This window comes from Phocoena sinus, chromosome 16 (genome assembly GCF_008692025.1).
Source record: "Phocoena sinus isolate mPhoSin1 chromosome 16, mPhoSin1.pri, whole genome shotgun sequence".
NCBI lineage: Eukaryota > Metazoa > Chordata > Mammalia > Artiodactyla > Phocoenidae > Phocoena > Phocoena sinus.
The window spans coordinates 84,276,732-84,288,457 of NC_045778.1; the positions used below are offsets into that span (position 1 = coordinate 84,276,732).

At 56.0% G+C, this 11,726-nt stretch overlaps 1 protein-coding gene across 1 annotated transcript in view; it reads right to left on the reverse strand.

Moving 5' to 3' along the window:
- STK32C (serine/threonine kinase 32C) overlaps nucleotides 1-11,343 on the reverse strand; it is an 80,859-nt gene extending 69,516 nt beyond the window's left edge. The window contains exon 1 of the mRNA XM_032609102.1: nucleotides 11,010-11,343. Within this exon, the coding sequence (XP_032464993.1) occupies nucleotides 11,010-11,271 (262 nt within the window). The 5' untranslated portion in view covers nucleotides 11,272-11,343. The remainder of the gene's footprint in view (nucleotides 1-11,009) is intronic.
- Nucleotides 11,344-11,726: the final 383 nt, after the last annotated feature.

Sequence of the window (11,726 nt, forward strand, 5' to 3'; positions counted from 1 at the left end):
GGAAGCTGGGAGGGGCCCAGAGGGTCAAGCTCTGCCATGGGTCCAGGACAAGGGAGGTGAGAACTGGGCGTCAGACTTCGCCCCATGCAGGGAGCCCTCACTAGGGCTGTGAGGCCGTGGGGACAAATCCTGGCTCCTGTAGGCTCAGGGGAGCATCGGAGGGCAGGTCTGGCACCTGAGAGAACAAAGTGCTGTCAAAGAGTCTTGCTGAAAATGGGGAGCAAAGGAATGAGGCCACGGCATCAAGCGAAGCTTCTCAACACGGGAAGCATGAAGCAGGCGTTTGTTCTCTCCCCAGCCCCACATCGAATGCCTTCTGCACACCTGGCGTTCATCTCTACCCTGGGGACACCAAAACACATGGTTCACTCCTGTCCACGCTCGGGGGCCTGTGATGTGACGAGTCAACAGTTGTGAAACGTGCACTCGGCACAGTGCACAGCTCAAGCTCAGCCCTGGAGTCCCAGGAGCCTGACCTGCAGGCTTCTCTCCTCCGCGCAGAGCCGGTACCTTGGACAGCTCTTCCCCAGCCCTAGAATTGCCGGGTGGGAGGCTGGACACCAGTGGGGTTTTTTAAATATTCTTGTAAACTTTTGATTAGATTATAACAAACATACAGAAAACGTGCACATCTGACAAGCGTTCAGCTCAAACAACGGGGCACCCTGGTGCCCCCCCAGGGGGACATGGGCTTGACATCTTGTGGCACAGGCCAGCACCCCGGCTTCTGTGCTTGTCAGCATGGAGTCAGCAGCGGGGACCCCCGCTCCCTCGGCAGCAGGTTAGGAGGTGCACCGTGTGGGGTGCGGCCATGAGGCCTTCATTCTCACGGTACAGAGGATGCACAGAACGAAGACCCGAGGACTCGCTCATCCGAGTAACGTTGGTGGACGCTTGGTCCGGTTCCAGCTTCTGGCTACCACACGTCGTGCTGTGCGGACTCCCGTGCGTGCGTCTTTGGGTGCACGGATGTACACGTTCGGATGGGTCCCACCTAGGAATGCAATCCTGGGCTGCAGGTGTCCATGTCCCCAGCCAAAGACCACCAGAGACCGCATAAGGCTGCACACACCCATGTACCGTCCTTGCAACAGGGAGAACAGGGGCATCTCCGTGAGAGTCAGGGTTGGCGCTCACGTCAGTAACCTTCAGGAGGGTTCAAGCAGCACGGCCCCACACTGTCTGGAGGCTGCGTGACTTCACGATTGGGCATCTTAAGCCCACTACAGAGGCTGAGAAGGAGTGAAGCAAGAACTGCAACTGGCAAAGCAGCAGCCAGGACCCAGGAAGTCTGGTCACGTGGGCCTGGACAATGGTCACGTTTTTGTCTGTGCTCCGAAAGGTTTGTGGAGCGGTCTCGTGCTTGTCTTGACCCACCACGGTCAGAGGGTCTGTCGCGGGCGCTCTGTGAAATCGTTCCCATGCAGCAGAATGCCAGGGCCAGCGGCGAGGTCCAGGCGAGCTCCCGGACGTCAGGGCTGTGCTCTCCCTCAGAAATGGTGCGCCACGCAGTTTCCCAAGTGGTTGTATCAATTCACACTCCCTCCCGCCTGCAGTGTACAGAGCAGGTACACAGTAGGTACATCCAGTTAAACAAATGCAGTGACGGGACCCCAGAGCCTTACGCCAGGGAGCAGTGTGGTCAGCTCTGTGCTTGATTTTTTTTTTAACATCTTTATTGGAGTATAATTGCTTTACAATGGTGTGTCAGTTTCTGCTGTATAACAAAGTGAATGAGCTATACATATACATATGTTCCCATATCTCTTCCCTCTTGCGTCTCCCTCCCTCCCACCCTATCCCACCCCTCTAGGTGGTCACAAAGCACCGAGCTGATCTCCCTGTGCTATGCGGCTGCTTCCCGCTAGCTGTCTATTTTACATAGATAGCTCTGTGCTTTAAAAGATCATTATCTCCCAGTAATGGTGAGCACACCTGGCACCCAGATCCTGGTTTCTAACACCTTCCCCAATAGAAGGACCAGGGCTCCCTGGAGAACTGGCTGATTCTAGGGTTGGGTCAGGGAATAAACATGATAAGCCTAGAGCATCTTCTAGTCCCAGAAAGTAAGGAAGTGTGGGACTTCTTGGCTCCATAGCTGCCTGAGCCAATTCCTCTTAATAAACCTCCTTAAATACCTGTATGTAAGCATATGTGTGTACACACACACACATGCACACACGCACGCGCGCGCACACACACACACACACACACACACGCTATTATTCTATTGGTCTGTTTGTCTAGAGAACCCTGACTAGTACAACCATGTCTCACCACGGGTTCCCTAGTTATGACAAAGGTACGATATTATGTACAATACATGTATGTACAATACATACAATAGTTATGACAAGCATACGATATTATGTACAATACGTGTATGTACAATACATACAATAGTTATGACAAAGGTACGATATTAGCGTTAGGGGAAACCAGCGTGGGATATACAAGAACCCTCTGTTACCACCTTCACAACTTTTCTGTAAAGCTAAATGTTCTAAACAAAGTTTACTTTTAAAAAGTTTGTTAAAAGTAATATATATTTTGTATGTATTCAAGTATAGATTGGAAGGCGATACGAAAAAGTGCAAATGGTTGTTACAATAGTGGTGAGATTACATAAGACACTGAAAGTCTTAATATTTTTCTTGTCACTTTCCGTTATATAATAAAAAGTTATAAAGGAAAAAAGGATCATCTGGCAACAGTGTCTGGCAGCTAGATGGGCAGCCATATAATCTATCATCCAAACTGGGACACGTCTAAGAGCAAAAGGAGGCACTATTAATAATGATGCCTGGTCACCGGACAGGAGGGCACCCACGGGTGCACGGCCACTGTGAGGAGGCAGGAGCCGCAGGCTCCCGCCCGCTGATTCCCGTAAGGTCAGTGACCCTGGAGAGGAGCCCAGGGCAGCGGGGGGTGAAGGGGGGGGCTGAGGTCGTTGGGGGGCAGCCTGGGACAGCAGGAGTTGACCCCAAATTCTCAGTCCCTCCCACCACTTCCTGCTCTAATGGTTCACACCCCCGGCACCAGCACAGGGTCTGCTCCAGGCCCAGCTCCGGGGACTCTTTGTCGGCTAAGCCCCTTGCTTTCGGCACATTCCAAGTGCTGTGGGCTCTGGAAGTGAGCCTCGGGATCCACACTGCTGAGGATCCACCGTCCGACTCTAGTTCCATGGGGCACAGAGCCCGGGCCTCCCTCTCCGCTTCGTCCCCAGATGTCCGGGCGGCAGCCACCCACCCCACCGCTGCCCACCCGCTGCTCCATCTCAGCTGCCACTGCCCGCAGCACCAGGCAGATCTGCCACCGGGCAGGGCCACGCCAGCCCATGCACAAGCACACGGACGCTGGGGCCCGACCCTTTCTTCAGCGCGTGATTTTTTTACCCCCCCTTTTCTCTGCATCTTCCCTCCTTTCTGTCTTACCTTCCTCCTTTTCTCCTCTCTCAGTCCTGTGCTAACTTTGCAAATTATCCTTTCTGCCTGAGGAGCTAAAATATGATTTCAGAAACACAAGAGGACCCTGACACGGAGAAAAAGAAAAAAGGAAAGAATTGGGGACAATGCAAACAAACATGACCCCAGGACAGCCACAGGGGCTCCTATAGTGCAGCACGGGGCCGGGATCTGAGCCGCCCCCGAGAATTACCAACTCCCAAAACAAGGACGTGATGTGTGTCGCTTTAAGCCGCTACGTTCTGGGGCAATGTGCTAAGCGGTCATAGATAACTGATACGCAGCCACCAGCGGGAACTGAGACCCCAGGGACACCCCGCTAAGGACACCCCTCCCCCCACCAGGGACACGACTCCCGCAGAGGCTTCCACCAGCCTGAGGCCTCTGAGCCATCGCGAGGCACCGTGAACGGGAAGCCACCAAGCACGCTCTGGCTCCGCAGGTGGCGTGCGGAGCAGGGGACCCATCCCCACTGGGCCCTGTCTAGAGTCCCAGGTCACAGAATCTTGAGAAATGATAAAAATGGTCATTGCTAAGTCACTAAGTTTGGGGGGTTTTTATTACCAGCAATAAATAATAAAACAGTGCCCGGTTTGAGCTACCGGGACCAAGACCCCGCTCCTGGCTCCCAGGGGCCGGGTGTTCCGGAAACGGGCCCGAGTCCGACGCAGGGCCCGGGAAGACAGCACTGAGCACCTCGGACCCTGCTCGGGGCGGGGTGGGGGGTGTGCCTGGTGCCCGAGAAGGCTGAGCGTCCTGCCAGGCCTAACAGACTCACAGACACACAAGCGCAAAGCTGCTCGTCTCTGGCTTCGGTGACAAGCCCCGCCTGGCGCGTGTGAAGGAAAAGCCGTGATGTGAGAGCAGAGACCTCCCTGGTCAGCGTGTAAACACCAGGAATCTGAATGTGCTCAGCTCCTATTTTTAATAAATTGGGGGCGACACTGACTCTCACCCACATCATCTCCTTGGCTTCGCGACTTAAAGAAAACCAAGCCGGGTCTGCACAGCGCAGACTGCGGCCACGCCTGCTCGGGCCGCATGCTGGAGGCCACCGCAGGCTCCTGTGTCACACCTGCGGATGCGGAGGGTGGGGACAAATGACCCAGCTGGGGCTGGACGGAGCCACACTGATCTCGGTCAGCTGCCTTGGTTTTTAGATAATAGATTTCAGGTCAACGGGCAAAACAGTTTTTGATGAAGCAGGCTTCCCAGTTTTTAAAAATAACAACAATTTTATTAATTGTAGCTTCTCCAATTATGAGCATTAAAATCATTACAGCACCCTGGGCCCGCCCAGTGTTTGGGGAAGAGACGCGGGCCCAGCGTGTTCTGCAGGCCGCTGATCAGCGTGTCTCCACCCCCCAGGCGGGAAGGCGGCCCCAGAGGAGCCATCGTGGACGACGTGTCGCCCCGACCCGGGGGACAGGAGCAGGGCTGCAGGGGGCGTGCACACAGCTTGCGGGACAGCAAGGCTCAGCACTCACCGGACCCTCACCAGCCCGCAGAAACACTGCTTACCAAAGCCTTATTTCTACCTAGAGTTACACAGCGATAGCAGAGTGAGGCAGGTAGGAAGAAACATAAAGTTCTACATCTACATGCTACTGATACAGAAGGGGGGCGTTACACAGCCCGGGGCCACCTGCCTCTGGTAGCGCGTCCTCTGCCACACCTGGGTGAGAATCTAGTCATTGCAAAGGAGGAAGTTCAGGCTGTAGCGTCACCTGAAAATGCAGGATACAAAATGCTACTGATGTTTTGGGTACGTGTGTAGCGGGCTACCCAGAGAAGAAGAACAACACAGAAGTAAGAGCAGAGCTAAATGAGATCCCTCTGCAGGAAGAGCCAGCCCATCTCCAGACGAAGGAGCAGTAGCTTTGGAAACTCCCACCCACTGCCAACACCACTGCCATGGCCCAGCGGAGCACCAGAGCAGGCGGCCCCTGCTGCTCCCTATGCGTTGGGCCAGTGCCTTGGGGACCACGCCCACTCCACCGCCCACCTGCTGGGTCCTCGCTAAGCCCTCCCACCCAGAGTGTGTCCTCTCCGCGTCCAGCACGCTGGCACCGTCTGGGGCCGGATGGGAACACAGACCCTGAGGCCCCACCTGAGACCCGCTGAATCAGAATCCGCATTGTCACAAGGTCCCCAGGGGACCCTGACAGTTTAGGAGCTACTGTGAGCTGCCCTGACCCTGTTCCGAATAAATGCTTGTCCGTGGCTTTGCCTCCCTCAGACCATCTTGGGGCCTTGGGAGGCTCCATCCTCAAAGAGAAGCCCTGAACAAAACTTACCTCCAATGCATCCTCGCATTACTTCTCAACTGGAAGGATGGGTGGTTAAATTTTTAAAAGAAAATCAACTTATTTTTAGCATTTTAAAACACACAGCCAGATGGATAGACGTGCAGAGCTGACATTTGTTACATAAAAAAGTACGGCAGTGGGTCCCAAGTCCATCCCAGACCAGCCTCGTCAGCCACAGGAACACAGCAAACTCAGCGCCACCCAACGGCCCCGCCGGGACACCTGGCACTGCATGTGGGAACCCAGGGAATCCAGGAGCAGGGGTGCAAGGCCAGCCGGGACCACACACCTCCTCCCCACCTTGAACCCAAATGCCCACCCCTGCACCGGGGGCCTCTGCACCGTTGCTGCCAGCTGGTAAAGGAACCCAGGGTCTGCAGCCACGAGGCCGCTGGCCACCAAGGCCCCCGCGTTGCAGGGGACGGGGTGTGAACTGCCATCAGCCCGAGCCTGGGCCACACAGAGAGCTGCCACCCCCATCGCCAGCCACCCCCTCTTCCCAGGGTCAGGAGGGAAGGGAAGAGACACCTATTAAAACTCAGGTCCACGTACCACCGGTCAAAGACTCAGTAAACAGGGCTAGACTATCACTTTGGAACCATGGCCCCATCAGCACGATCGGGTCAGCCCCCTGTGCGCTCAGCACCGCTCTCCGCTGCCCGTGAGCCCTGGGCACACGGCGGGGAAGAGTGGGCATAAGCTCCGTAAGGTCACCGAGTCACTGCTGGCAGGTGACACGACCGACCACCCAGGAAGCCTGGGAAAATCAACTCAAAAGCCATGAGGACTAACGGGAACCTTAGCAGAGCAGCCACACACGGGCCGGATACTTTTCAAAGTTAAGCTTTCCTTCCTACCAGCACTAACCAGGGTGGAACGTGATGGTTGCAAAGATCTCGTTCACAATTCGACAGAAACAGGCAGTGAATGTGCCCAGCCTAAGCAAGAGCAGGACCCATGGGAGGAAACCGTTCTCACTGTGGCCAGCGTGAGTCCAAACCGACCAAAATTTGCAACATGAAAAGTGAAAGCACAGAAGTCCTAGAAGTGCAGGCGCAGGATTAGAAACTGGGTGAGCATCACTTGTGCTTGGTGTTAACAGGGCACCAAGGCCGGAAACTGGCAGAAAGGAAGACCTTGATGAATCTGATCACACAAAATCTAAGCGCATCCACACGGAAAACTAGCAACGTAGAAAGACAAATGACTGCTCCGGGGCACGCCGCTGTATACCGGGAACCGTGAAGAGAAACCGGGCAGCAAACATCCGAACGGGAAGCACAGGTCAGGGGCAGGAGTTGGCAGTTCAGGAAGGAAGAGCACAAACGCCCCAAACATGCAAAGAAAAACGTTACCAACCTCACTGGTAATCAGAGACTCGGAGCACTAACACAATCCTTTGACCTTTCAGACGGTCAAAAAACGGACATCACTAACACCCAGAGGCGGTGAGGGTCGGAGAAAGAGGACTTGCGTGCGCTCCGAGAGCAGGCAAACGGGATCTCCCTCCCGGCCAGCCGCACCGGACACAGGCCCCCCTCTTCCTCTCTCCTCTGGCCCCTCCTGCCCTTCACTACATTGATTCATGTTTCCTCGTCTGCTACTGGCCTCCCCACCTCCTCCTTTGTCTGGGTACCCCACACCTGCAGCAGCCCCATCCTTTTGGCCACCGCCACGTAACAACCGTCCAGGACAGCCATGTCTTGTGCCGGGACTGCCCATCTCCAAGGGAGCCGGCCAGCGGCACCAAGCCACACTGCGTGCACAGTCCTCTGACTCGTCGATGTCATTCCTAGGAAGTTATCCTAAGGAAACAATGTCAAGTGTCCAAGGATGAACGTACAAGGATGCTCACTGGTAAACTGTCTATGTCCTGGTGCCTGAGCCCCAGCGCCCCCCGACTCCACCCCAACAAATTCAATCTGAATTTCCGGAGGAGGCATCCACAGTTTTTAAGAGCATCCTTTGAGTCTAGTTCACAGGGTTGAGAACCACTATTGTAAATGTAGCCAACAAAGGATGCTGTGGATCTATAAGACGGTCACGACACATTGCTAAGTAAAAAACACAGGTTGAGACAAAACCGTACTTGGAGCATGGTCCCATTTCTGTATCAAAGACATAAAGAGTGTTTCTATGGGGCTGATGTGTGAGTACATTCCTAGAAAAAGGCTGGGGCAGAGGTACGCTAATAGGTCTCAGTGCTGAAATTACTGATGTCTTGGTTTTCCTATATAGAATAATTTTAGCAAAGTCTTAAACTCTTTTACAAATTTATACACTTTAATGCTTCTCAATTAAAAAAACTAAGGTTTTATAAATTTTGGAAAAGGTTATAAGACTCTGGTAGCCCCGTGTCCCGCCTTACTGCCCACCCTACCCAACACACCCAGGCCAGGCGTTTCAGCCCTCGAGGGCCCCCTTATTTCCAGTTCTCTGGGCAAAGGCAAACCTTCTCGGTGATTAGTTGCCCCCCACTAGCAAGCTAATACCGTGTTAGGTTTGAGACTAGCCAGACTGCTGAGAACGGCGGGTGCCCCCCCAGTTACCAGTTACTGAGCTGCTCAGCAGAAAGTGATGGAACCCCACTCAGCACCCTCGTGGGGACACCCAGACGAGAGGAATGAAGGAGGCTGCCCAGCACCCCACAGCACTGGGGCAGGTCCCGAGCAAGGTCAACCCCTAAATCAACTGCTCCTGAAGCCCAAGAGGGGTCGCACGGGAGGAGGCATGAGGTTTTGGGAAGAAGAAAGGGGACCCTTGGTTCCGGTGTGAGGAGGAAGCCCAGAGAATTCTGAACAAGCACCCAACACCTGCCAAATGAGGACAGTGGCTCAGACACGTCAGGGTTAACAGGGAAGGGGGACATTTAAGATCCCACGTGTCATAACTCTGCTTTGTAGTTGGAATCTACCTGGCACTCTGTTAAACTGCGCTCTTATTTTCTCTTTTCCTTTTCTCTGCATACCAAATCTGATATATTAATTGGGTATTTTAATCTAAAAAATTCATCAGAAGGTCTCACGTTGCCATGGCAACCATGCAGTTCCCAGTAAATGCACGTCCTCAGCACAGCTCTGTCACCTCTTTCGGCTCACCCTGCACGGGGCCGAAGAAGTGTGGGACCCTCCCTGTCTGGGGGGACGTCTTCACACCCTGAAAGAAAGGTGGGGTGCAGCCTTTCTCCTCTTGAAAGACTGGCCTTCCGCCTTTCCAAACCCCACTCCTTCTGCCTAAATAAACCCACAGGCTTCAGGCCAAGAGCTGTACGACACTCTCTCTGCAAACACCTACTGTGATTCCCAAGTCGTACGCGCCCCGACGACAACGTGAAAACACGGAACAAAGGTGGAGCAAAGCGGCCGCCCACCTGGATCACATCCACGGCCACTGGACCAGGGCCAGGCTTGGCATCTTAATCTTACCAAACAAAGCCCAGGCAAGTCTCGTGCTGTGCTCAGTTTGGAGATGTGGCCACCATGCCCAGGGATGAGCAGGTGATTGATGGGCACATGTGCTAAAGAGCGAGCACCTGTAGCCGAAGCCAACAACCCACCTTCGCAAGACCAGAAGAGCTGGCACCTCTGCCGTCCTGCTTCAGGCAGACGGGGACAGGGGTGGGGAGAAGGGGTCGTGTTAAATAATTCTCAAATCCGATCGCACGCAGCACAGCTGGATTCCGTGCTCTTGGTTCCTCCTTAACGATCCCTGGATCCTGAGACATAACACATGGTGAACAGGTAGAAAAATTCTACCTTTCAAAGCTGAAGGCAGCCACTGTGCTACCTCAATTTCTCTCTTTCTACACCACCTGCCTTGGGGAGCATAATGCTAAGACATGAAAGAGTGGCCAGCTCTCAGCTGACACCAGCAAGTACTGAAATCAGACATCTGATGTATTTCTCAGACGTTTTCTCATCGTGCAGCCAGAAGCTAGATGCAAATCTCCTTCCTGATTAGTTCCTAATTCACTCTGGGCTTTCTTCACTTTGAATATTTACTCTAAAAACAAAAACATATAACATAGGAAGCACTCCCAGCAGTGAGCTGTGCTCCAAAGTTCAGAACACAAAGACAGGTCTCCCCAGAACACACTGAGTGGGCGTGGCTGGTCCTGGATGCCCCTCCAGCAAGTCCAGGCACCATGCCCCTCCCCGATGACCGGGGCCAGGCTCATCAGAGCCCAGGCCCCCCTGAGCAACAGGCTCTGCATCGCTGTCTGTGAGGACTGCCCACATGGCCTGCACATTCTCCAACACTGGCCTGAGGTCGTATTATTGTAATTTCCTATAATGCTTAAATTATGTATCAGAAATAAATAGCTTGGGCTCTTTCGCTGAGCTGTGCTCTAAAATTATAAAAGATCCATCCTACTTCTGCAGGCTGCCTACAAACGAAAAATGCATATTTCGACTATTTTAAGAAAATGTCAAAAAAACATCAAATGTGTCATCTTGTAGCATTTAACTTATCTGCATGACATCTGCAGAGAAGAGCTGTATGTTTGCCTGTGAAAGTATCACAGTGCCCCAGGGGCGGACACTGCACAGCCACCTTTCCCGAGGGTGCTAAGTGAAAGGGCCGTTGTCAGGCAGGGCTCCAGGAGGCGTGCCTCCAGGTCTTTCCTGCTTTCCACCAGCGCCCACCTCCGGGTCACTAGCTTTACCTGCAGGGGGACCTGAGGGCAAACTAGTTCCCAAAAGGGCAGGTCTTTGCACAAAGGCAAGCCTCCACCGCACATCTGAGTGCAAAGGTGGGCACGCCGGCAGCCACGCGGCGCCGTCACCTACACTGAGAGCTCCGAGGGCCGGGCCCCCGCGCCACCTGTGGGGCAGGCATCTCCCTTCGCAAACTCGGCACACCTCACGTGCAGAGTAACAACGGAGCGCTCACACCTCGCAGAAAAGGAAAATGCAAACACAGCGCCCTCGCTACTGCGGGGGCCTTCGCGCCTACCGACCGCAGACCCTCACCCCGCAGGGACGGCCGGCCTACTCCGCCCGTCGCGCCGCCACTGGACACGGAAGACGCGCGTGGGCATCGCAAGCACCGTTCGCGAGTTTCCTCGGAAACCGAGACGCCCCTGACGCCTTCCCACCGGGAGGCCTTGGTGCCCCGACCCGCAGAAATCCTCCCGCCGCGGCCCCGCTGCGAGAGCGTGCGGAGTCCCCAGACGGCGCGAGTCCCAACGCTGTCCCCGCGAGCGGCCCGGAGTCTCCGCCGCGGCCGTTCTCACCGTCCTCCTTGTCGTCAAACACCGGCCTCCGCGCGGTGGCCGCCGACATGGACGAGCCCATCCTCTTCTTCCACTTGCTCCACGGAAACAGGGGGCGCGGCTGCGCGCGGGCATCGCCCGTGTCCCTGGCCCGGGGCTGGCCGGCGGCGGGCGGCGGCGGGGCGGGGGGCGCGTCGGGGCCGGCGGGGCGCGCGCGGCCGGTGGGCGGCGAGCCGGGGGGCGCCGCGGCGCTGCTGCCCCTGCGCTCGGCGCCGCTCCTCATGGCCGGACCGGAGTGCGCGCCGCGGCCAGAGTCCGGGACATGGCCCGCCCGCCGGGCGAGGAGCAGGAGCTGGAGCGACTGGCAGTGCTCGCCTTGCGCCCCAGGCTCGGCGTTCGCGGGTCCCGGCCGCCCGGGCGGCTCCGCCGAATGCTAGCGCGCGGGGGCGGGGCCGGGGCGGGGCCGGCGGGAAGGAGTCGGGGCGGAGAGAGCGCAGGGGGCGGTGACGGGGCGGGGCCGGAGCGGGGTGCGGCGAGCGGCTACGGGTACCCGCCGCCCGCCTCAGTAGGGGCAGATGCAAAGCACGACGACGCGGCGGCAGAGACAGGAGAGAAGGAGGGGGCCCCTCTGGCCTTTGTGAACAAAGGTGGCTTGCGGACTGCTGCCGCCCGACCCGGGGAAGCCTTAAACCTCATCCTGCGGCTCTGCCCTTGGCGAGACCACGCACGGGACCCGGG